This window comes from Hermetia illucens, chromosome 2, assembly GCF_905115235.1.
Source record: "Hermetia illucens chromosome 2, iHerIll2.2.curated.20191125, whole genome shotgun sequence".
Lineage (NCBI taxonomy): Eukaryota > Metazoa > Arthropoda > Insecta > Diptera > Stratiomyidae > Hermetia > Hermetia illucens.
In genome coordinates this window covers 179,610,294-179,636,705 of record NC_051850.1, presented here as the reverse complement: position 1 = coordinate 179,636,705, position 26,412 = coordinate 179,610,294, and the positions used below count along the sequence as shown (strand labels likewise).

Sequence of the window (26,412 nt, the reverse complement as noted above, 5' to 3'; positions counted from 1 at the left end):
TCTATCCGTTGCGGCTCGACGGTCGGTAAGCAAAGTACCGTTCTTGTCATTAACACAACAGAAGTGTTCGATATCCTGTGTGCGTTCATCACGGCTTTTAGCAAGTCGATACAGATCTCTCTCGCCATCCCGAGTGTCCAGTTTATCGTAAAGATTTTTGAAATGGTTCGCTCGGGTGACAGCGACCGCTTTCTTTGCATCCCGGTTGGCATTCTTATAAATTTGCCAATTAGCAGGCGTTTTATCGTCGAGAAATTTGTGGTAGAGTCGTTTCTTTTCACGGACCTTCATTTCAACATCATCATTCCAAAGCCAAGTATCTCGGTTGATGTACCGCTTACCCGGCTTGGTGACCCCGAGGGTTGCAGAGGCCGCTTTCGTAATGGTTGGCAATCGTATGAGTGAGACCGTTTCTTCTTTCTTCTCACCAAATCGCTACCATTTAATGCGCGGCGGGCCAGTGCGTTCCTCACGCCGTTTTATAGGTGGCTTGATTCGCAGGACAGCAATCAACGGCCGATGTTGAGGTGCGATGGTCTCATAGGGAACGACTTTGCAATCAGTGACAGTGGTAAAATGTTGGCGTCTTATGAGAATATAGTCGATTTGCGTTTTATTGTTCCCACTATAAAATGTGGGAAGATGAGACAATCGTTTGATGAACCATGTATTCATAAGTACAAGGTCATGGGTGTCCGCAAAATCGATTATACGCTCGCCACCTTCATTGCGCGCTCCGAACCCCTTTCCCCCATGGCACCTGTTACCATCTGCCTTTTCACCCACATGACCATTAAGGTCGCCGGCAATGATTATATAATCGTCAGCAGGCACGTGACTAGTCTTTTCATCGAGAAGTTGCCAGAAGGCATCTTTCTCGGCATCAGGTCGGCCTGTCTGTGGTGCATACGCGGTGAAGAAGTGAATAGTGCGATCAGCTGATATAATGGTGAGCTTCATCAGCCGATCATCAAATCGTTCGACTTCTTTAATGGCATCACGGAAACCCTCTGAGATGGCAATGCCAACACCATATTGAGTGTGTGGGTTACCAAAATAGAGAAGTTTGTAGCCATTTTTACCGCGGTCGCGTTCAATGTCGCAGCTTTTGGAACCAGACCATCGGGTTTCTTGCAGAGCGCAGATGTCAATGCACCTTTTCCGAAGGGCTCTTGCGAGTTCCTCCGTCTTTCCAGTTAGGGTACCAACATTTAGCGTGCAGACACGTATTTGTTTTGTTCGTTGTGTGCGGACTAACTTGCTTACGTCCTGACGCCGTCCATGCGTCAAGAACCCTTGCCCATTTCTCGACAGGACCGGGACCCGTCCTGCCGCGTCGACTGAGGTGGACGCCCTAGCATTTCTCCGAGGCCTGTGAGTTAATCCGATCATCATGTTTGTAACGACATTCTATGCATTTTCTTGGTCGACCTGTCGCGGGGCCTGTCACCAAGAGAGATCAGGTAGGATTTAGCATAGTAGAATAACTCCAACTATACTCTATTTATCTCTTTCCCTGATCTCAGCATTTTATTTTTGTTTTACTGAGGATAGTACAGAGTACGTTGCCTCAAACCCTCCTCCTTTACCTGGGCTTGGGACCAGCATACTATGTTAATAGCATGGCGGAGTTTTTCAAGTAGATAGAAACGTCCGGGACTAACTGCTTGCCAGTTAGTGCCGCTGTAAGGTAGAATTCCGCATCTACCAAAATTATGAAAACATAAATAATAAACTTTTCGTATATGTTGTGTGTCCTTTTTGAAGGAAATGGTTGGATGCCACCACAATGCCCTAGAGGGTTATTAAATTCAATCCAAAATTAGTCTGACCCCTTGGGCTAGAACAAAATTGGGGCATATCCACTCATTTCGCTTTCGGTCATTAGGGCGAAATGTTGGACAACATCACTGACCACCAAGGACCGTCAGAATAGCATACGTTCGAACGAGGTCTCTCGCAATGACACAAAAGACCGCGACCATTTTGCCCCATTCGAATCTTTATCAATTGATGCAGAAACTGATTATGTAATTTCGAAATCCCCACGTTCGCAGGATTTCTATTCGGTACCTGCTTCAGCACCGCCAGGATGTCTTCGTTATGTGCGCGCACCCTTTCATGTTTCGTGTTTTCAGCGATCCCTTTCGAGTTCGCTGACGGAGCAAAAGCTGGGCTAATAAAAAGAAGTTGATTATAACACTTTACAGCTCCGCAAAGTCCACAGTATTTACTGGTGGATTTGCTGATTGCAACTATTACTTGAGCATGCTATTTGGTTAAAATGTAGACGAAAGATTTTTCGAGCATCATCCCAGGGTGGTGTGAATTGTGAAGCGAAATGACACACAATCTGCTGAAGAGGAAGCTGCAGCTGAAGAAAATTTCAGCCACTAAGGAGGGGACTACCAACTAAATCTTGCCTGTCAGAACCTTCTGCTTCACATTTACTAGGAAAACCTAAAGAAAGGTAATTTAGACAGAACTGGTCTGATACCTCAATGTGAAAGCGGATCTATGCGGACCGATACCGAACTTAGAAAGAGTCCTAGCCAACAACAGTGGTGATACAAAAAAAAACAAAGGTCCGTGGGAATGGTGTTGTAGGCGTTGTTCCACTACCAGGTATGGAAATATACAAATAAGCTGGACGTGTGGAAGTAGAACTTTCGGTAGAAAGGGGTAACGCTGGCAAAAAGCATTGGACTAATACATTAGCTGCGGCCGAATTTTTGCTGTACTACTAATTTTACCGATCTGCGAGGATTAAGACCGGGAATCTTTTCAAAATCTTCCAGTTTTGGGATGCGATTTACTTACTCCTTTGTGGGAATATTCAACTTTTCAAAAAATGTTTGCTGGGGGTTTCATTTGTCAGGTCAGAGGCAAACTTATCAAATGCTGTCTTTCCCTGCGGTGCAGTGTAACCGAGAAAAGCAACAGGGGTTGTTGGTTCCGAATTACCTCTGCTGAGACCAGCTGAGGTTTCAAACCGAAAATCATTATAACTCGTACAGCTGTCAGGATATATTGACATATTCGGAGCGAATGACACCGTCAGCCGGCTTCGGCCACGGTGTTACCTTGGGCAGAGATGAGTCGACGTCTGATGAGTTTGCTTCTACCCTGACGGATGACACCATCAGCACACAGCTTTTTTTAAGACTGCTAGTGTTATAAGACTGGTAGTATAGTGTTCTACTCTAAAAGCCACGGGGATGGTATTGGACCAGTAAAGAGGGCTAGAATCTTCTATGATGAAAGATCCACACGACCGAGAATCAATACTTCGACACCATACTGAGACAATTTTGTGCCTAGAACTTAACTGCGGTAATCTTGCAATACCAGGAAAACGGATGCTACGTTGGACTAGTGGCGTCACACGTTTAGATCACATCCGAAATGAGTATATCCGCGATCGTTATGGGGTTGCACCGATCGTGGAAAAGTTGCGAGAGAGGCATCTTCGATGGAATGGTCACGCAATTCGTGCCAACGAGAATTCACTTGCAAAGATTGGTCTGAACATCGAAGTCGATGGTAAACGACCAAAAGGCAGACCTAAACAACGGTGGCTTGATACGCTAGATGGGGATTTGAAAGCCTCGAGATTGCACCCAGATCAGGCATTCGATAGAGCCAAATGGCGAAGTCGGTCACGTCGAGCCAACCCCGCTTGTGAATGGGACAAAGGCTGTAGAAAAAGAAGAAGAAGACCAGGAAAACGGCAAAAGCAATCATAATTACGTCTGTGTCCCTAACGTGCGTTACTCTATATTCCTCGGCGGCGGAAGAGCCTAGGAACCTGGTGGGGTATGCCTAATCCAGTGATCTTGTGAGGCAAACACTAACCATATTTGTTGTGGGTAGCAAATGTACTCCTAGAGGAGAAAAGTTATTTGATGTTATTGCTTCAGCTTATCTTATGGCTGCGAACGTAGAATGCACCATTTTATTCGTTGCGTCAAGGACCAGTGAGGTAATTGCTCAAACAATTTGGACTTCAAAGGTGTTGGACAGCATTAGAGACTGGCAGTGGTAGACAAAATGTCGCTGTCATAGCACCGCTCAGAATTAACTTTGCCACTATTTGGCTAATTAACTGTAATACAATAATGTGTAGGCTTCTTACCAATAGGGTACAGCTCCTTGGTGCCCCTAGACGACTTGAAGCCCATTCGGCAGAAGAAATAAAATCTGGACCCCGACGCTTTGAAGAAGCTTGCCCTATCGAGGGAGGTGAATGAAGCAGAAAAGATCCCTGGTGGCGTGGAGAACTGCTGACATTCTTTAGCTTCTTCACGGTTGCGAGGACTCGCAGATCTCATCTATGGACATTGAAGTGGATTAACTAGGAGCGTATCTTTAATTGCACTGAGTATCCAAGATCATAAAATTGAAGCAAATTAAAGTTAATGAAAGCAAAGGTACAGGATTTGCATTCAGCTCATGACGTGGGAGGAAATTAAGAGGCGACTGGAACTTATTATTCAATTCAATATTTCTTGTCCGTCCGTGACTGAATATCTTCACATAATTACTGTGGACCGATAAGAAATCGGAAAACATTGAAAAAGGATGTGAAGTCGAAGCAGTCTTTAACATGCTTCCATTCTGCGACTAGTTCTGATGGAAAACGTTTCCACTTCTCAAGATTAAGAACATGTTCCTCGTCCAGCTTAGCAGAAAAGTGTTTGCGTTTGATACCTCATTAACGATATGTTCAGTGGCATTAAATTTCAATTGCGGACAATTGAAACTCAGAGTCAAACCAAAAGATGTCACTCTAGCCAGCATTTATTCGATCGCGAAATCGCCGGCTGGCGACATCCCATCTTCCTCTGCAATACACACGGAAGCATTCTATCGATTGAAATATCTTAATGAGGTCCCATTTCAAGTGCTCGAGATAAATCCCCGAGATTACTGCGCCCAGTCACAAGTTACTAGTGCATCTTTGGACCTAGTAGTACCCGGGGATAGGGCTCCTCTGAATCCTTGTTGCCTCTATCGGAGCGTGTCTAGTGGGTAATCTTCCGTGGCTCAGCGCATCATTGAGTACCGCCACAATCGAAGACCATCTCTGTCAGTAACAAATTGATGGACGCGGAGATTCCTCTTGACATGGCGGTCGCGGTATAAATTGATTACGTAACTGTTTCTACAATTCTGCAATTGTTCTCGATTAACATGTGTACTACCGGCGATACGATTGACGGCTCTATACAGCTGCCGGGCGTACTGTCGACGATTTATTGGCTTCGATCGATCAATGATACCTTTCGCGATCAGTTCGATTCAAATAGATCTCGATCAGTCCGTTTCGTCCGCATTGCAATCACCTGAAGTAGAAAGACATCTCTGTTTGGTGCAAGAGTTACCAGTTGGAGATAGGTAGGGATCAAAAAGGTCTGGAGAGGATACCTCGGGGAAGGGTCTGCGTTTTGGGTGAAAATACATACCTATGTATGGTGGCAAAAAATACGGGCTTAAAACTTGGTAGGGACCTCATCAAACTAATGTTATTTTGAGCCAGTAGTACCAGGATCATAGCCGGTCTACCAGTACCATAGGTACGCCCTGACCGAATACTGCCCACCGATTTTTAAAAACGATCAAGATATGGTTACGGAGTTTGATAAGGATTCACGCATTAGTCAGGATCTCTTAAATCAGATTAGACTTCTTGAACTAATGAACAGGATCCCCCATATGTCAATGGTTCACAGATTTCAGAATTAGATCTCGGAGGTTCCTGTTGCCTTCCTCAAGGTTCGCAGCAGGAAGTTTCTTAAACACTACTGAAAGGCGCGCTACCTCAGGCATTGTAAATCTAACTTCCATTCAGGGATGTGTGTATGGTGAAGCACCTGCTTGGTCTGTGATCACTCAGACTTTAGCGATCCTTTGGGTCGGTACCCTAACCTCACAAAATACATTGAACTCGCTTATATAACGCAGCAACTCCGTAGGTTGATGTGACGCCTGCCTGATGCGGCTGTAGGTGTGGTTATCACATAGGAAATGAATTTCGTGGATTCCGCTTCCTCTTTGCAGAGGTTGCAGAGTGCACATACAACATTTTATACTCCAGTTCGTCCTATACTCCTATTCTGAACATATGACCAGTCGGGATGATCACCACCTCTGCACGTCTTCCTGATTTTTGACAGGACGTTTCGATTACTTGGAAGTGAAGCTTGAAACAGCTAACTTTGTACATAAACGTCAATGGTACTAAGGGTACGGAATGGTTGGCAATTGTACGGTCATGCGTCAATCTGCATCTCCCAGGACGTCAGGTGCCTGCTGATCATATGATTTCCAGATTTACCTTTAAGAAAACACAAGCGGCCCTGACCATTAAAGGAAAAGTGACAGATGTCCACGGATCACTTGAGATCACGAATATAATCGTTTTTGTCGACGGGTCAGTAATGAAAGGCTTCTGTGATGTCCTTGGAGACCTGGCTATGAATCTCATCCAACTCATCGGATCAATGACGATCATATTCTAAGCTAAAAAGCTATTTTATTAGCCGCGAAAGAATATCTAAGACGAAACGCCCGGAGTCTGTAATGAACCTAAAGGAGGTAGGATGATTAAACGATCATACTAAGTGGCCGAGAGGGAAGGGCTATCCCAGAAACCTAAAAAGTTGGCGGAATTGACCGTGAAGGTTCGGTCGCAAAGACTGAAGCTCCATTAAAGTGCTCGGTTGACACGTTCTTGCAAATTCCTCTGGATGAGGCGTCCAAGGATAGGACTGCCTTCACCGTTCCGGGGTGGTCGCTCTATCAGTTCGTAGCCATGCCGCTTGGGCTCTGTAATGCACCTCAAACCATGCAGCGACTGATGGACAACGTCATTCCATCCATGTGCAGTATGTCAATGACAAAGCATCCACTGCGAGTGTGGCCCTGGCAAGAATGATGCCGAACGTGGGAGGCCCCGGCATGCTTCCAGGTTACTTATAGCTAGGGTAGTGAGTTCAATCCTGCTTTATGCAGCTCCAGTTTGGGGAAAGGCATTGCAGGTTACATCTAACGCTAACAAACCGAGTTCAGTCTACAGAAGAACAGCCCTAAGGGTGGGCTCGGCATTCAGGACTGCCTCAGATGATGCAGCATTCGTCGTCTCTGGAATGATGCCCATTAATATACTGGCAGATGAGATGACGAATATGTATAGTGCGAAGTCTATCTCTCCTTTATCGCAGAGGAAGAACGCCGAAAGGGAGAGATCTCTAAATAGATGGCAAGAGGGTTGGGAACGCTCGGGAAAGGGTCGGTGGACACACAGGCTCATCCCTGCCATCAAGGAGTGGTTGGAGAGTCGGCACGGTGAGATTAATTATAATCTTACTCAGTTTCTCACGGGGCATGGAGGATATCGCCAGTGCCTGTTCAGGTTTAAACTAGATACCTCACCCGATTGTACAAACTGCGATGGAGTCCAGAGGACCCAGAGCATGTATTCTTCCACTGATCAAGGTTTGTGGAGGAATGGAAGAACCTAGAGGAGACTCTAGGAGAGGTGCTCGTACCAGAGAATCTGGTGCGAAGAATGCTAGCATGTCAGGAAGACTGGGATGCGATCAACTCCATGGTCGTAACTATCCATAGCAAACTGCGAAAGGCAGAGGAGACCAGAAAAGCGCGGTTACGTACGCCGCGTAGAGACGAAAGAGGACCAAGCTAAAATCAGCTGACTCCGCCCCGTGATGTAATACCGTACGGTGGTTCCACGGGGCTTGGGGGGAGTCGGGGGTGGTTTTAGTGGGTAAGAATCCCACACGCTGACGTGTCCAGGCTAGTGTCTTTTGAAAATTTCTACCTCCGCAAAAAAAGAAAAGTCTTTGTATATTTGGATGACTTGTTGCTCATCTCAGAGACCTTCAACCAGCACTAGCTGCTCTTAAGAGAAGTGGCTCTCTGTATGAGACGACCTCCGGAAGAGCAAGTTTGTCATGAAGGAGGTTCGATACTTGAGCCACATCATCAGTAACGAGACAATTTGTTCCGATCCCGACATCAAAGATCAAAGATTTTCCACGGCCGAAAAACGTCAAACAAGTACGGCGGTTTGTTGCAACATGTGGGTGGTATCAGCGATTTGTGACAGACATGCTTCAGAAGAGCGTCACTTTTTCTGGCCTGAGGAAGCCATCTCGGCCTTCGACACTCTGAAAACGAGTCTCTCTTCGGCTTCAGTCCTGCATAGCCCCGACTTCTCCAAGCCTTTCGCCATGCATTGTGAAGCAAATCAACACGACATAGGAGCGGTGTTGATACAGAAGACAGAAAAGGGGGATGAAGTTCCTACAGCGTATATGTCGAGGGAGCTTATTCAGCTTCAGCGGAATTACACTGTCACTGAGCAGGAATGTCTGGCTGTGGGGCACATCATTCGAAGCGGTAACTGACCACGCTTTGCTCAAATGGCTGATGAACCAGCCCGACCTTCATGGTAGACTGTGGATGCTTTTGAGAGAGGTGAGAACAACGCAGACGTGGATTTTGATTCATCACATTTTCGGTCTGCGGACTATTTGCAACTGATAGACCGTATTAGGAAGAAATCCAATAATCTCCCTGATCTGTAGGTGTGCGATGGATTGATATACAAGCGAACCAATCATGCTTTAGAAGATGAGTTGCAGAAACAACGGGCTTGGAATCTTTGGATTCCGGGGAAGCTGACGACTGAGGTGATCACCTGTGCCCATGATCATCCTTTCAGTGCACAGAGGCTGGTAAGACCTTGGATAGACTGCGGTTGTGATTTTTATTGGTTTAAAATGGTTTCCCAAGACAGGGACTATTTTCATAATTGTCAAACGTGCAAACGTCAAAAGCTCCCAACCAGACGCTCCAGCCTCTAATGAGAAAAACGCTCATCTCCGATTGGGGTGTTTCAACATTTGTATATCGATTTGTTCGCCGCATACCCCAGATCTCGCGCCAGAAATATAGGAACAATAGTCGTTCTCGATTCTTTCTCGAAGTTTTCGTTTGTGCAGCCGATTAAATGGTTTACTGCGAACTTGCTGACTGAATATTTGGAGAGGAGAATCTTTCGTGTTTTTGGAATCCCTGAGTCGATCACGTCTGATAATGGGGTACAGTTCAAATCCGTGGCTTTCAAAGATTTTTTGAACCAGCATGGCATTTGACACATTTACACTGTTTTACACTTCCCGCAGGCAGACGCCTTGGAGAGAGTGAATCGTTCACTGTTGGTTGTTATACGCGCTTATATCGGTTCTGATCAAAGAGATTAGGATAACAAGCTATCATCCATCAACTGTGCCTTTTGTTCAGCGTAATACGTCTCCATGGAGACTTCCCCCTTTCACGTCGTTTTTGGGCAGAGCATGGTCATCCATGGGAGTACCTACGCCGTTTTTCGACGACTGAACGCCTTGCATAATGCGACCTTGGAGGTCTGTTCTGACAGCTGAGGTTTAGGGTCGCATCCTCCAAGCAAGAGAGACACAAGAAAGGGGTTACAACTTGTGATCATGAGCTTGTGAATTTCAGGTCGGAGATACCGTGTATGAGCGGCTCTTCAACCTAAGCAGTGCAGCAAAGAGGTACAATGCCAAACTAGGAGTTTCGTGAAAGCGAAGGTCATCGGTAGCATCGGAACAATTCAATACGAGTTGCAAGACATGGAGGGTCGTAGTCTGGGCGTCGCTCACGCGATGGAGCCCAAGGCCTAACTCACGGTCTGGTTCTTTGGCTGCCTTTCCTGGTAAAGCACGCAGATACTCAGCCGCTTACCGGTAGTGATTGTCTCGCTGGTCTTCAACTGTCTTTTCTCGAGGGGGTCTTGGAAACCCAGCTGCCCTGTAGTGACCGCGGCTTCGCGATGGAAGCAGAATCTCATTCGTCTGTTTCTGAATTAATGTACTCAAATAGTGCATTCCATAATGTGCATTTACCCGAATGTTCGCCACAGATTGCGCATTATTGAATGCATTCGGGCGAATTGATTTTGACAGAACATGATCTCTCGAAATTCAACCTAGCGTAGCGGCATGGGGACCGGTTCGTGAGTGGACAGATGATCAACGGCCGATGGGATTTGAAAAGGTCATTGTTTTCTGCACCTTAACAGTTAATCATACTTCTTCGACAAAAAGGCGGAAGAAGGACTTGGCGATCAAAGAGGTGGTTCCGGAATTGTAAGGGTTAGAGTAGTTGAAGGAACAGGTGGTTATGGAGAAGGTTCTCTTGGAAGTTCTCAACATTTATGACCTTGGTGATAAGGGGTGACAGTGTGTCTGGCATTTGCTTAGGAAGTTTACAGCGTGACGGGCAAAGACAGCGATATATTTGGAGTGGTCTTACTGGACGTGCTGGCGCAGGATCTTCCGTTCCGTCAAATGGAGGTTTTCTATTTGGAGCAGGAAACTATTAGAATCAGCTATCGTTAACAGGGTTTTATCGGCATGGGATACGCCAGAAAGTCGGGAGTACATTGCCCAACCTAAATAAGTGAATTCATTCACGGTGGAAATGAGCACATCATGAATTTTTTGGGAAAGGACGGCGGTATTTCACCTAATTTTTGGCACCATCCTTATGTTGCCACGGAAGTCAATTATTTCACATTTCTGAGGATAATTTGCAATATGGGAGTATGAGCAAAGCTAGACCAAATAGGAAAATAGCTTCGCCGAGGGATTTTTTTTCATAGGAACTGTAAAAATCTGGTCATCCGCTTTTTGTAGAATTGTAGTTGCGACTTGCTTTGGAGGGGTGAGGATCAGCCTGTGGAAGTGCGGATTTTACTTAGGGATTTCAGTGAGCCCGTACTGTCATATGGAGTTGAAAGTTTTCCGAATGCCTAGGAAGTAGGCCATGGTAGAGGCCTTGGAGAAGAATCTTCATTTTGAGGGCAAAACTGACCGAGTTTTTGGTCATTTGACAACGACAAGTAGAAGTCAAGAAGTGTGGAATTGGAATCACAGTGATAGGCTCAACTGTCTGCTCGAAGATCTTATTGGAAGAAAATAGAGGAGACGGACTTGTAGCTACCGGGATTAAAAGGCTGTTTTTCTATGGAAGGAAGTTATACTATGCCTCTTCCAATCAGAAAGGAAATGGTCATTTAATAGCCAAGGGTTGACAATTGTGAAAAAAAGGAAGACCTCTGGTTCGGATATTCCCCGGACCTACCGACTTCTTGTTTCTAGATGTAACGATTAATGCTGTGTTGTTGGGTGTGACAAAATGATTTGAGGGTGTTCTCTCGATAACTCAGGTTGTTGAGACGATGGATGGGATCGATAGGAGTTGGGAAATTGACTCGCTGACCTTGGTTTCGAAACTTTGGTTGCGAAAGGCATGGAAAAACTGGTTTGCACGGGCGTTCGCCCTTTCAGGTTGGGAGGCGTGTTGAGGTAGAATCGCAGTTTGCTAGGTTGTTTTGTCCAAACGAGGAGAAGTTTTTCTGATTTCTCTGCGCATGCCATACTTCAGGCCGATATTTCTGAGACGTTTGGGGATACGCCCCGTATATAGCGGTCTCACCAGCGAAATAAGGAGATTACGGAGAGTGTCTACTTCTAAATGGTCCCTTCCTCCTCTTTACTATATTTATATTTTTATTGTGGAGGACATCATTCGGGAGTCAAATAAGGTTACGGTAGTTAGCGAGGTAGACAGGAGTTAGTTCGCCTGTCCGGTCGATGATGTCGCTTGATACCATGTTGTTGGGTGGAAGCAGTAGCGAATTGAATCTGGATTTAAGGGTCCGATTAACGAGTCTTCAATCTGAATTTTGGAAATCACAAATTGATTGGGAGGCAAGAACGAATGATTCTGCCAGAAAGTTTAATGTCGACGATTTCAGCATCAAAGTTTCAACTAGGCATTCATTTTCTTCTCCCGGATAGTGCTTAATGCCGATGACACTGAAAGGTAAATTTGCTATTGTTTCCCACAAGAATTTTTTTATGGGTAAACTTGCCTTTGATGGTTGAAATTTGCTGGATATTTTAGGCGATAATATTGGTCAACGGTTGTTTGTGGTAAAGCCTACTTACCGGGCGGTTCATTTCATTTTTCTGGCTGTAATTGAGTTATTGGGCAAAGGCGAGGGTTAGATCGTCCGAAGGATTTGCCGATGGATACTTCGAGAGAGCTGAAGTGACGTGATGGTCGCTACTAGTTCCTGGATCAGTTCTGGCTGAAACGGTCCTGGTTATTTGTTTGTTTGTCCTCGGCTTTCACTCTGTTCTTAGTTATCTTGCTAGGGAACTCTATTCCATGGTATCACTCCCAAATATGAGATTATTCCTCTAACTATAAGTTATAAACTGGTCGTATGACAATGCGTCACTATATTCGAATATCTGAAGCAACATTTTGCACCTGGTATCACTTTCGATCGCGAAGGGAGCTCGTCTAGTGCTGGCTCCAACTAATCCCATGGAAGGGTCTATTCTTGGGCTATGTGTTTCACTGTTGACACTACTGTCCTGTAGACCGTGTATGATATTATTTTCGATGGTGGTATGAGAGCAAACCTTGCCATTCAGGCCACATATCACGTTCGCAATAACTCTTTTAGAAATCCTCCCTCGGACCGTATAGTATTAGCACTGTAGTCCCACTATATTCTTTTTCTCTTGTTGAAACGTGAAAGTTTATGAGGCAGACATTGAGCAGTTCATTACTGGAGACTCTATTGCAACAAAATGAAGACGACCAAGAGTTCTTCCTTTTGCCGCTGGTAGGAGTATGCGATGCGTGATCATTAACCTAGTTACTACTTGTGTGAAGTGTGAGAAGTCATAGTTTACAACGTGGACCTTCCGTAGAAACCTTCATACGCCTCCTGCCTTATATATAGATTGCCCCTTCCAGGTCGCAAATGGATACAACGTGAACCTTCCGTAAAAACCTTCATACGCCTCCTGCCTTATATAGAGATTGCCCCTTCCACGTCGCAAATGGATAGTCTCTGTCTCATTGCTGCGTCCCTTGTCGTTTGATCAATCCTATTCGAGCCGAAATTCCAGACTCCATGCTAAGGGAGCATTGCTAGCGCTTTAACTGACCAGCTTTGATCGTTGCGCGGTATCGTATTTTGCAATAACCTACTTGCTTCCTGAAAAGGGTACTCATCTACTTGCGCCTGGGGACTAGTCTGATTAGGGATCGAATACCCTCAATGTCAAAGAAGAGAAAACGAGGGATCAAATTCTAAGAGTGACACTCACTCTGTTTTTCCACACCTGCAGTTTCATCTCAGTGAGAATGAGGTGAGTCTCTCTCCACGCTATGAAGTAGGGTTTCGGAGCTTCCATTCTTTTAGTTTAGTTTTATATATAGAGGTTCTCCTCTATTCTCTGAGAATTTCTTATCAGACTCCCGCAATGGACCCATTATCTCCATTCCATCCCAAGAAATCCACTCAAAAGTCCGCATCGGCAACCCCTTCAATCCATTTCACTCTATAAAACGGACGTGGCTGTTATGTAGGCGGATGATACTTATTGCTTAACGGAATTAGAATAACAGGTTTTGTCCTCATCTAATTACCAACGAGAAGATTACAAACCATGTGAGGATAATTATCGACCGCATTTCATCGGTAAGAAAACTATTTCAATTCTTTTCTCCACGTAACGACCATCGTGCACTTGAGGACCGACAAAAAGATCTGAATTGCAAGCATTTTGTGGGGAATGCTGGCTGATTTGCTGAGCAGATAGATTGAGCGATTAACTGGTTGTAATTCTTGAAATTAATACACTCTCCTGGGTTGATCGGATCGCGGGCGCCTATCTGATCATTTGCGAATCCGGGAAGGTTTTTGTTTGGGACAATTTTTGGAGCTGGAAGAGTCATGTTGAGCATTCAAATTATTCTACTTCGTTCTAGACGTGGGTCGGTTCTTGTGGTTCCGACTTTTAACAAATTGATGGCAGCTCAATTGCTTGCTAATGATGCACGGAGGTACTTCATATGTTTACAGGATCACATACCTGACTGCTTTTATAATCAGTTGTTCTGCGAGCTTGTTCTGTTTCTTTAAAAAATTACCCTCATGACGAAATATTCTAGGTGGGCAATGGAGTATTGAAGTAGTCCAAAATCTTTGTTAGGTGCTGCAAACGACCGAATCAGTAACCATTCTAATAGGTTCGCCATCCCTTATTTGTTGGCTTTCATATCGCCGGCCGCAACAGCCGCTGGGAAATTTATTTCTACTTCAGGACATCCAGCATAAAGAACGAGAGTCCCCGATCAACGTACGGCATCAAAACAGAATATCCTACAATAATAGTCCGACAGTCATCGTATCGCGGTTGGCAGCTGGGATGTTCGAACTATAAGGGCAGGCCTGGGAAACACACTTTTCCAGAAAGTCAGTAAATGAAATTCGTCACAAGGACTATTACGCTGGGCCATGGAGGTTGAGAAAACCGTTTCTTCTTTTTCTCCATCAATAGCGCGATTAGCCAAATCGGCCCTTGGGCTCCAGGATAGACTTCCTCCAGCCATCCCGATCCTTCGATCGCGTCCTCCAGTTGAAAAATGTCAACACCTTTTTCCTGGCCTCGTTCACTGAGTCTTCCACCGTTTGCGTGGCTTTCCGTGGCGCGTGGCGTCCTTCGACTGACTGTTTTCATTATCATTAGGACTGGCCATCATTATTCGTCGCTGGAATTCGTCCATTTCATTACCTTCCTTTGCTATCTTTACTCCTACACATGTCTACGTTTTCCAAATTAAAGTCGCCCATTGTCATATTTTGTCGTATTCGGAAATCAAGGAAGAGCTGATCCACACCGATATTAAACTCATAACTCTTTTTCAGTATCTGAAGTAATAAAAACTTGTTGTTTCTTTTTCGTTGGTGTGAATATTTATTCTTGCAAATACCGATATTTCGGGAACCACTTGTTCCCTTCATCAGTGCTAACAAGTTCTCAGTCACTCAGATCTTTTTCAGTTGTTGTTTGATCATAAAAATTTATTTCATTGTGGATCGTCCTTTTCTAAAGCCACATTGGTATTCACCGCTTAATTTGTCTATATATGGTTCTTACCTAGTTGGATTATTTTCGTCAAGATTTTGTAGGTCGTGAAAACCAATGAAATGCCTCTGTACTTGTCACAACATCAGGACCTGGAACCTTCTTGTCTTTCATAGTGATAACCGTGCTTCGATCTCTTTTATTGTGAAAAGGGAGCAATCCTCGACGCTTTCCCCGCTATTGATACCAGCCCGTACAATGTAATCCTTAACCGTAACTTAGTATGCAGGGTTCCCGCAGAGCCCAGACTTTCCGGTTGACAATTTATAGGTAAGTCCTCTCGGGTCCGCTGATCAGGTTCTGCCAGCTGCAAACTTCGCTTTTATTTACCGCACTTTGGACTCTTCTTTTTGCTGTCTATACTTGGTCTTTATGTGGCATGTACCCTCGCTGGCGTGTAAGCTTTGTGGCAAATGGCGGAGCTTATGACACTCCCTCCATAGGTTGGCATTTTTTGCCGTTCACCAGAACATAGGAGGTTTGTCACAGCTGGGGCTCCTCCGGAGCATGCAAGCCTTACACGCTGTCATTATCAGGTTCATCACTCAGTTTACGACAGTGTCAGCTGCAGCCCTACCAACCCCCGAAGCGCTCTCAGTGCGGCTCTGCCTGTTCTAAGGGCTTCGAAAAACTTCGCGATCTTCACCCTCAGAACATTCTACATGCAGAGAGAGCGCCGGAGTCTAACTGAGGCATGCCCAGTTAGAGGGCTCTAGCATTAAAACCACCGCCAATCAGGATGCGCCCCTCCGCGCCCGAAACAGCGTCCTTCAAAGCATCAAACTGACGCCGAAAGTCCGGCATCGTCTCATTCGGTGTCAGGTAAACGCCAAAAACGCAATCCCTAAACACCGAATCCGGGCAAACCCATTCCCCAGCCTTGGCCAAGAACACGAAGCCGAATGTCGCCCGAACCCAGATGGCAGCGGTACCCGATAAGTCAAGATGCCATAAAGCCGGGTAACTGTTCCAGCAGTAGATCAGTCTTTACTTCCGTAGCGACCTGCGCTAGCAGCTAGTGGGCGGTTGCACTCCGGTGCCGCGTATTTCGTAATGAGCTTTTCCTCTTCGGCTCTAGCTCGGACGGTCGACTGCATTTCCATTCAATTCTTGTCCAATTCCACCTGCTCAGGGCTAGCGACTCTGACTAGGCTTTTTTCCAAAACAGAGACACTATAGGGTGTTGGAGTTGCCCCCCCCTGCACCGTAAGTCGCGCCACTTGGTAATGCATCCTTTTTATTTGGGCGTTCCCATGTCACATCGGATATTTCAGCCCCCGCTGCCTTTTTCGTTGGTCGCTGCGGTGAACGACACATTTTTGGGCTGCGCCCAAACGCATTCAGTTCTTCCTTCTTCCCTGATGTTTTGTCGTTTTTAAGGTTTTGTGTAAACACAAAACCTTATTAAAATCGGTTTACCGTCTGTCTGTCTGTCTGTCTGTCTGTCTGTCTGTCTGTCTGTCCGTCTGTCTGTCTGTCTGTCTGTCTGTCTGTCTGTCTGTCCGTCACACGCATTTTTCTCGGAAACGGTTACAGCGATTAACACCAAATTTAGTAGAAAGGTGGGAACTGTGAACGCTCACGCATACAGTGAGTTACATCCTCTTACGTCGAATTTAAGGGGGGGTCCCCATACATGCAAAAGGGGGGTGTAATTTTTTTTTTCATCAAATATAGTCATGTGGGGTATCAAATTAAAGGTCTCGGTCAGTACTTTTCAAAAACGGTCTTAGTTTTGACATTTGTTGGAAATGTGGGGAGTGCGGGGGGTTGAAAGTGACCATTCCTTTACGGGGGCCATTCTCAGAAACTACCCAACCGAAAAATCTGAAAAAAATCGAGAGGCTGCCACTATATAGTGCCTGGGCTCCGAAATACCTTCCACACTGATATCTGCACAAATAAAGTTAATAATAGTATATTACTATAATTTTTAGTAATTCGCTGCAAAACCCCCCTTAAGTTCATGCTAGGACCACCAAATTTCGCAACAATATAGGGTGTAACATAGAGCATGATGTTACCAAGTTTGGTGCAAATCGCACTATTGCTAACAAAGTTATAAAAGGTCAAAGTTGTCGCTTCTTTGCAAATTAAAGGCTATAAATTCAATATCATCCGAAAGTGGATACTCTCACATAATATATATATTACGTGCTACGTACTAAGAAATACACAAAACCTTTCGTACCTGAAGCGTCCAGCTTCCGGTTTCCCGACTTGTTTATGTATTATGGTTATTGCCCATGGAAATTTGCCCAAGGCGTCGTGTGCTTCGGATGCTATCTTTTCAAACCCTTGATCTTTGGGCTCAGACTTGTGAAGTTACTACTGAACTGTAATCCCAATTAGAATTAAATTTTAGCTAGTTTAATGATAAGACATTTGATTACTATGACTTGCAAAAAAGGGGGGAGGCTTAGCAGCAACTGAAGTACATTTACATTTGTTCTCGGATAAATTCTAATGTAGCCATCGTAACTATAGTGATTTGCTTTGGGGATGATAGCTACCTAGAATATTAGCTGTAACTAAAATACAGAAGTGCTATACGGCGTACGTATGTACGGCGGAATGACCTGATTATGCTTTAGGTTAGACCTCATCACGTGGCCGCTGGAAGCCGTCTTCTGACGGGCCAAGAGTGTATAGGGACTAGCCCGAGGATCGTTCTCCCTGCAAAGGAGAAGGTGCTAATAGGACCCCAAGCAAGGGGAACAGTATGCGCCGAGGGCTGCGTAGCCAATGGGAAGTTTGGTTCTGGTATACGAACTCCGAATACATCTGGCACCTTCAGTTTTAAATAACACCGTTTTCAAAAAGCTCATAAACCGACAATAGAAAAAGAGGTGGTGATGTCAGGCGCTTCATCGGAGGACAACTTGCTGGCATCCAGCAAGGAGACAGTAGCCGTTGAGAGCAGCACAGCCGGCATCAGCTGTAGCACCGCCGTCCTGAAACTAAACGCAGGGAACTCCCGGAGCGAGGCGGCAGACTGACTAGCGGTTTCTACATGGCTCCAACGCCGTCAAGCTGGGTGTAGCGCGTACCAGACATAGTACTCCTAACCCGAAATCCTCGTCGTCGGGGGATCCCTCAAAAGTAAAGACCAACAAGAACGGAAACCGGCTACGGAGCGAAGGTCCCCTGGTGTCCTGCTCAAGAGCCAGTACCAGAATGCCATTCATATTCTGAGCAAGATTGTTAATAATAAGGGGACCAGTACTGTCGATGAGCGGAATGAAAAAATCTTGCTTGATCGACGGCGACTGTTGAGGAATACAACAGCAAACGCCTGGCAGAAGGCGACGCCTACCGCTCTAAAACACAATAGATCTCAAGATGAAGTCGAAAAAGACTACAAGCAGAACAGGGTGAGCAAGAGCTCGGACGCTAAACAACTTCCGGAAAAAAGTAAGCAGCAACATCTACTCGACGAACCACGAGCTGCGAAACCCTTCACCGATGTGGCCAGGAGACACTTACGTATGACACTGGAGATGGTAATTCCACAAGCGGAAAACTAGCGCCAGAGATGAGGAAAGTGTTCAGGCCAGATTGCATCTTCTGGATGCCAAAGGCAAACACATGGGATCCATCCCCTGCTTTGTTTCCTCTGAGGTAATCTGTGGGTTCCACGTTGTAGCTTGCGAGAGACAATTCTCCATTTACTTTCTCGATTCGTGCATCACTAAGATAAGCCGAGGCGGAGGCACTGGAAAAGGTCGACTGTAAAGTGCGGTTGAGGCAGGAACGCAAAGGTGAAAATTCTCCGTTCTGCAAAACCGGACGAGGACATGGATCCAATCGACGCCGCCAATGACCTGTTCGAGGAGGTAAGGATTGACGTTCCGACGGAGACTGACGTACACCTCAGGTAAGCAGATCACGCTGAACGTAATGCAGATAACTCTCCAGCACTCGAAGTGCACCTCTGCTAATCAGGTTATCTTCAAGAGGAATATGTTGATATCGTACTAAATCTACCACCTTTAAAGTCTCATGCCCCGCTAAATACAGCAAGAAGACACGACCACCGTGGTAGAATGAAGATCTCTCCAGACACAGGAAGCTGACCAGGCAAATCTTCAACATCTTCTTCAGGCATAAGTATTGGCAGCCATGAAGAAATAAAAGTCGCCCATTAAGACCACCAAGAAGCGGTCTTGGTTTGACAATTGTCAGAACATCAAAAGCACCAGCGAATCCGCGAAGCTCAGTAAAATTCTGTCCAAGGAACATAAGAGCCCATCCTTTCTTAAGAACCCGAAAGACTGCTGGACGAAATCTTCTGGTGAAACTTTGGGGCTGCTGGTTCAGACGCATTTTCCTGCCAGCGAGGAAGGTTGTGAGTCAGAGCCTTGCTTGCTGCATTTTCGGCCACCCCAGTCGTGCAAGACTATCAAATCGGTAATAATCGAGGATAAGATCGGCTAAATCTCCGGACCCAGATGGCATAATGCCAGTTATGCTACAGAAGCAGCAGGAAAGTGTTGTGCCGTGGCTTGTTGAGGTTTACCGGAGCTCTATCTCTTTAGGATACGTACCATAGTCATAGAGGCGCACGAGTGGTTTTCGCACCAAAAGCGGGCAGGCGCGGCCATGAGTTCGGGAAGGACTTTCAACCAATCAGCCTCACCTCTTTCGAGCTGAATACCCTTAAGCGTATCTTAGAAATCCACTTAAGGGCGATTATGAGGAGAACGCCGCTGATATTAGTGTCAGGGATGTTTCCGTCCATTACGAGCGAATTATGGAAGAAACGTTGTGAAAGGTGTGCCTGTGGGCCGCAACGGACAAAAACCCAGGTGTAATCCTGGATCGAGAACTAAATTGAAGATTGAACATGGAACTAAGGATAAAGAAGGCTTGCATAGCTTCTATGCCTGCAAGAGAACCTTTGCAAACAAATGGGGTCTGCGGCCGAGGATGTTTCTCTGGATGTTTACCGCCGTTTTGCGTCTAATCCTAACGTGCGGCACCATTACAGGGTGGTAGGCTTCGAGCAAAAAATACAATAGAAAGAAGCTAAATAGGATTCACAGAACCGAATGAGCAGGTGCTACTGGGGCTCAGCTGTCTTGCCCGCAGATGCTCTTAATATACTCCTGCATCGCCTCCCCCTTGCAATGCCGTCAGACTACGTGAGTCCGGATGCTGGACAGTTAAGACCTAGGGCCACAGTAATATCCTAGATGAAGTTCCTCGGGGAATCTGTACATTCCTCACGGACTATGCCACACGCAAGCTGAACTTCACGGGAAATTTTGCTGTGGCCTTTCCGACCAGGGCAAAATGGAAGACCAGCGGCTTCTTGCAAGATCATGACTCAATATTCTTCTCCGATGGATTAAAGACGGTCTGTGGAGTCGGCGCGGGGTTTTCTCGATATGCACAGTGTATCCAAGTCGTATGGTCTCCCAGGTCTTCCCAGTGAATTTCAAGCGGAAGTAGTTGCGATACTGGATGTCTGCCGATGGTTGGAGCATGATCCGAGCCCCAAGCGTAACATAGCCATTTTCACCGATAGCCAAGCGCCCATTAAGGCCTTGTACTCGGCAATGAGACCCTTCAGACTAATGGGGCAGTGCGCACTGAACAGTCTGGGCGGTACGCTCAATGTCTCTCTCCTCTGGGTTTAGAAACGTAGAGGAGAATGAGCAGGCTGATGGGTTGGCCCTACCTGGCCTGCTTTTGGTAGTCTTTCGGTGGAAACAGTGGATGTTATCCTGGTGACTATCAAAGGCGGAATCGACTCACAACCGCGGGCCATAGATGGCGAAGGCTTACCACCTGTGCCAAGCCAAGGAGGATATGCTCCGCTTATAACACAGCGCGATCACGAGCGCTCCTATGCCAGATGCATACTGCTCCATAGGGGACCATGCTGTCAGGCAATTCACAATGCCGAAGCTGCGGAGAAGGTGGGGAGGAACCCTCAGGTACTCTCTCTCTGCGTTTGCTCAGCGCTAGTTAGAATCAGGCTAGGGACAATTGGGTAAACCATTCTTTAGGGATCTCAATGAGATTTCCAGCTGCTGGGTGGGAGAGCTGCTTTCCTGGTACTCTGAAGGTCTGAGCCGGCTGGACTGCTCTTATGTCTTATGAATAAGTGGCATCAAAACAGCACGCCATAGCGCTAATTGGGCTCCTCGGAGCGGTCTTCTACGGTTTGTACACGAATTTTTATTCAGTTGGAATGTCAGGATAGACAAATTATAGCGAAATAATCTACGAAATACAAAGTATCTACCATTTGTCCTTTATTAGCGCAATGTGGATTTTCCCTCATTCATCTAAATTCTCCCATAAAATCTTCAATCTTCCATTACTCGTATATCTCCTCCAAAAATTCCTACCACCAAAATGACAAAGTGGCTTCAATTAACAGCGCTAATTTGTACCCGAACTGGACCAAACTGGAATGATTTTAATCCACCAATTCTGTTACAAAATGCTTGGCTTTTGAAAACTAATTATCAGGTTGTCCACAAAGTTTTCGCACAAATCAAAGACAGAATTCAGCAGATAAGTTTATAAAAACCTTTAATTATTTAATCTAATATATAATTGCCTCCATTAGATACGACTTCCCTCCATCTATCGGGCAACTTCAAAATCCCCCCTCTATAAAACTCTTCCCCCTTCCCCTCAAAGTACGTGCGAAGTGCACTTTGGAGGTCAGCTTCAGAAGTCATTTTTTTACCATCCAGAAAATGTTGGAGGGACCTGAACAAATGGTAATCAGAAGGAGCAAGGTCGGGACTATACGCAGGATGACTCAAAACTTCCCAGCCAAGCTCACTCAATTTTCGCTGAGTAGTTAAAGATGTATGCGGCCGGGCGTTATCATGATGAAAGACAATATTTCGCCTGTTGACCAATGCTGGTCGTTTCGAACGTAGCTGGGTGTTTAATCTGTCGAGCTGCTCGCAGTACTTATCGGCGGTAATGGTCTCGTTTGGTCCCAAAAGCTCGTAGTGTATGGGGCCACGAACGTCCCACCATATACTGAGCATTCGCTTCTGCTGATGAATAGACGGCTTTGCTACCGATGGACCCGGTTGATCTCGATGAGTGTAGGCTCGTTTCTTCGCTACGTTTTCGTACACAATCCATTTCTCATCGCCAGTTACCAATCGATTCAAAAAAGGGTCGTTTTCGTTCCGTAAAAGGTTAGCGGAGCAAATTCTCACTCTATCGGCCAGATTTCGCTCAGTCAGTTCGTGCGGTACCCACTTTGTGCTCTTCAAAACATATCCAAGACGCGTAATGGCTACTGCTACTCCTGATTTTGATACACCGAGATCCTCTGCAAGCACACGTGTCGAAAGAAAAGGATTCGCTTCCAGTTTGTTGCGCAGGATATCGTCGTCAATCGTATAGGGTCTTCCTGAGCGAGGTTCATCTTCAAGTGTCAGGTCTCCGCTGTAGAATTTTTCGAACCAATCGTAAACTGTCCTGCGCTTTACCTTTCCTTCACCGAATACCTTCGACAAATTTTCAATCGCCTTCGGCACCTTCGTCCCCATTTGAAACTCGTACAAAATGCAATGACGAAAATGTACTTTGTCGAATTCCATGTTTATCCTTGAATATCCTTCACAACACTGATCCTTCAAGGATAATTTACCATGCATTTTATAGTTAGGACTCTGACCTTTCCATTGGGATATCACATGTTGTACCTGCTGTTTTGGTTTGTCTGCTAATTGCTTTTTAATTGTCACATTAATATTTGTGCGAAAACTTTGTGGACAACCTGATACATTTAAATTCTGTAATTGGATCTATGTCGGCATTTTAGCTTCACACTTTTTAGACCAGGACCAGGGCATTTTCCGGGCACTTAATTACACCACTTTGTCCCGAACCGTTTGTCTATTTCGTTCAAGATAAAAGACAAAATGAAGATGTCGACTCTTCATTATGGCAACTGAGCATTGGCGATCGATAGTATAGAGTTAAGGGAGGGAAATAGGATAAAATTAGTACTGCTTGGGGGTTTTAACCCTTTGCAAACCGGTGGAGATGACGGGAACGACTTAGAAGGGGCTACTGCAAGTTTAGATATTCTCGTACCAATTTAGATACTTCTGAATCTATCCCGTAAGTATTACTAGCTTAATTTTTAAAATAAATTTTTCAGTCTAGGAATACCTCGAACATTTATTGTTCAGGTTGCTTGGATCCTACCATGCCTTGTGCGAGCAGCACTTTAACATTAAATTCTTGGTATCTTTTCGCACATACAATTGCGGTCGAAATTCGTTCTAAGGAAGGAGTAATTTCCCATTTCTTGTGCAAACTAGCAATTATCTAGAGTGCTTTAAATGGCAGCAATTTGGGGATCCCTGTTGGCCTTTTGCGTCATTGGGAGTTGAACCGGCATTTGTTGTGCATGCCCACGTTCGAATAATTCAAAGAAACATCCGAAAAGTGAGAAAAGTATCTATAACTGAACAAGCGAGCAACCAGAACGAGGAGCAAAGTCATTAATGTTTAACAAGTTTCTCGCATATTATTGGCTGAGCTAAATTAATTGCCACACTACATTCAACTTATACAAGGAGGAGGGCGGACAGCAAAAAGCTAAGAAAGTTTGTGATGAGGGCAAGTCCGCACAACAACAACTATCGTATCTTTTATGAGACTTTCTCTGAATGATTTAAAGGCGAAAGGACATTCATAGGTCGGAAAAACTTGTTTGTGGAACTTTGGAACAGAGAAGTTTCCTTGTAATTATGTTGACCTTTTCTGGTTTTATGTGTTGTTATGTTTCGTATAGGGGTGGGTTCACATATAGCCAGCAGTAGAGGTGTATCTGACAACATAAGGGAAATGCCTGTCTATTCAAAAGTTTTCTTTAGATTTGTTCTAAGGTGAGATACATTCTGAAACATTAGAACCCTTGCATATGTCCGTATGGTCTGTGGAAGGTCACTCTCAAAAGAACGTGACAAAGTCCTCCCCCCAACCTGTACATCTCCCAGTCGTTTTCCTTTAATCCCAAAGCTAAAGACTTCTTAGCATTAGTTTCGCACATATTCCAATTACATACGTAGAGCAGGGTCGAGTGGAGGAAAACATAGCCATCGAATGGTTCCACTCATGTACATTACAGTCGATTAGTACAATGGACAAAACTAATTTCTTAGAAGCAAATGAAGACGTGATGTCTGCCCGATTTCTTTACTTGGCTGTATCTGATTCTGGCGTACCGACGCTGGTTGTCAAGGCGATTAGTATTCAAATCTGCTGTGCTGGCTTTTCCTCGTCTCTCTGTGTTTGCCGATTTCCCAAGGGCGATTCAATTGAGCCGTTCCAGAGAACGTAAACAATGTCTAATACTATTCTAATATTTCTGCAATACGTGATTTTCTACCACAACAGATAGTCAAGCGTTGAATATAAAACAGATACTTTATGATGGATGCGGCATTAAACCAAGAGAACCAAAATGTTGGGGCGAATTGGCATAGTCGTTTGCTTGATGCATTTCGTAATTGGCAATGGGAACTCATTGACATTCGAGCAGATCCAGGCCCATAATTTAAAGGCTCTTGGTGGATCGATCAAAGAGGGTTATTCTCAGTTTTGTAAGTATCTGTTTGAAAAGGAAATACATATATTGATTACTAATGTCACCCCTTTTCGTCTAGGTGATTCCGACATCGACCAAGGAATTCTTTCTTTCCACGGGGGCGGCGACCCGCAAGATTGCTCGGTGGAGCTCATCAGCCATTCAACCAATGTGACTTTGCCGCTTCGAGATATTCACAAAGTATTCAAAAGGGACTTAGATTTCGCGAAGAAAACTATAATTTTCATAAACGGCTTTTTCTCTACCGAACGGAATTTGATCCAAAATATAAGAAACATCGCCAAATGTTCCAATTTGCACGATGTCCTGATCCTGAATTTTGCACGCTCACTGCAAATGCTATACAACACGGCCATGCACAACATCCCCGTGTTCGCCTACGCCGTTCTCAGAATCCTTGACACTTTAGTCCAGAATAAACTGTCCAAACATCAAATAGTTCTTGTTGGGCACTCGCAAGGAGCCCACATTGCATCAGCAGCGGCCAAGCTCTTCCATCAACAACACGCGTGGAGACTTCCTCTTGTAATTGCTCTAGATCCTGCCATTCCATGTGACCCGAAACGTCAATATGTAAATCGTGAGGTGGCGGAACAGGTCTTAGTAATTCACACTGACCACAAACAGTTCGGATTGAAGGATGCAATGGGAACAATTGATTACTACCCGAATGGTGTTGACAAACAGCAGCCAGGATGCAAGGATCCAACTTGTTCGCATGAGAAAGCCGTGCAAATATTTGCGGAGTCAGTTTGTAATCCTGGGAGTTTTATGGCTGTACGTTGCAAGGATTGGGACGCATTTCAAAAGAACATGTGTTACAGAGGAGGAGTAGTACCAATTGGGTTGAGAATTCCTCCCGGGACGAAGGGAAAATATTACAGCATGACGAAGAGAGAAGCTCCGTTTGGTCTGGGATTTTCAGGAATTTCACCGAATAAAGTAAAGAGTTGGTAAGTAGTTCGCAATTGCACTATATCCTTCAAATAATTGTCAATTTTTATTCAGGTGGAATCACGATATATAACTTAATGTCCTAGAAATTCGTCAATGAGGAGCTTCTATGATTTGTAAACTTAAGTTAGGATGTAAATACGTGTATGCGTTTTATTATTTATTTGGAAGTTTAATTAAATTATTTCAATGTCCGAACGGGGTTTGTTCACATAAATGTTCTGCCAAAAAAGGTTTTCATATTTCAACAATGCACTTTGTCAAATAATTACAATTTTGAGCTCTAAAATCTCTTAGGACGTAACCAACTGAGCATCGGGAAGGAAGTGTTCTGACGTTAGTACCTTGCAGGCAGGGGCGTAAGTTGGTAGCGTACCCTTCCTAACATGCACCGGAGTGCAACCGCTCACAAGTTGATAGCACAGTTCGCTGAGCGTAGAGAGCAATACAGAAACAGGGACCCGGCCTCATGGCATCTCGACTTATCGGGCACCGCTGCCATCTGGGTTCGGGACGACGTTCGACTTCGTGTTCTTGCCCAAGGCCGAGGAAACGGGTTTGTCTGAATCTGGTTTTTAGGGATAACGTTTTTAGCGTTTACCTGACGCGGAACGAGACGATGCCGCCGGCTTGATGGTCTGGAGGACGCCGTTTCGAGCACGGAGGGGCGAATCCTGGTAGGCAATGATTTTAATGTCAGGGCGCTTGAATGCGGCATGCCTCAGTCAGACTCCAGAGGGAAACGGATTCTGAAAACCGCGGCGAGAACCGGGTTTGTAGTTTTAAACGCCG

General features: G+C 45.2%; 1 protein-coding gene across 1 annotated transcript; it reads left to right on the top strand.

Annotated features, from left to right (window-relative positions):
* The first annotated feature begins 24,535 nt into the window (after nt 1–24,535).
* On the top strand, nt 24,536–25,765 carry LOC119649687 (phospholipase A1 1). The gene is made up of 3 exons (XM_038051950.1): nt 24,536–24,661; nt 24,725–25,619; nt 25,675–25,765. Exons 1-3 carry the CDS (start codon nt 24,556–24,558, stop codon nt 25,691–25,693), a joined length of 1,020 nt encoding a protein of 339 aa, XP_037907878.1. The 5' UTR covers nt 24,536–24,555; the 3' UTR covers nt 25,694–25,765.
* Nucleotides 25,766–26,412: the final 647 nt, after the last annotated feature.

Bases quoted from the DNA above. Each gene is read 5' to 3' on its own strand.
- LOC119649687 (XM_038051950.1), top strand. From the start codon at position 24,556: ATGCATTTCGTAATTGGCAATGGGAACTCATTGACATTCGAGCAGATC. The intron at 24,662-24,724 runs GTAAGTATCTGT...CTTTTCGTCTAG, and splicing joins AGAGGGTTATTCTCAGTTTT to GTGATTCCGACATCGACCAA.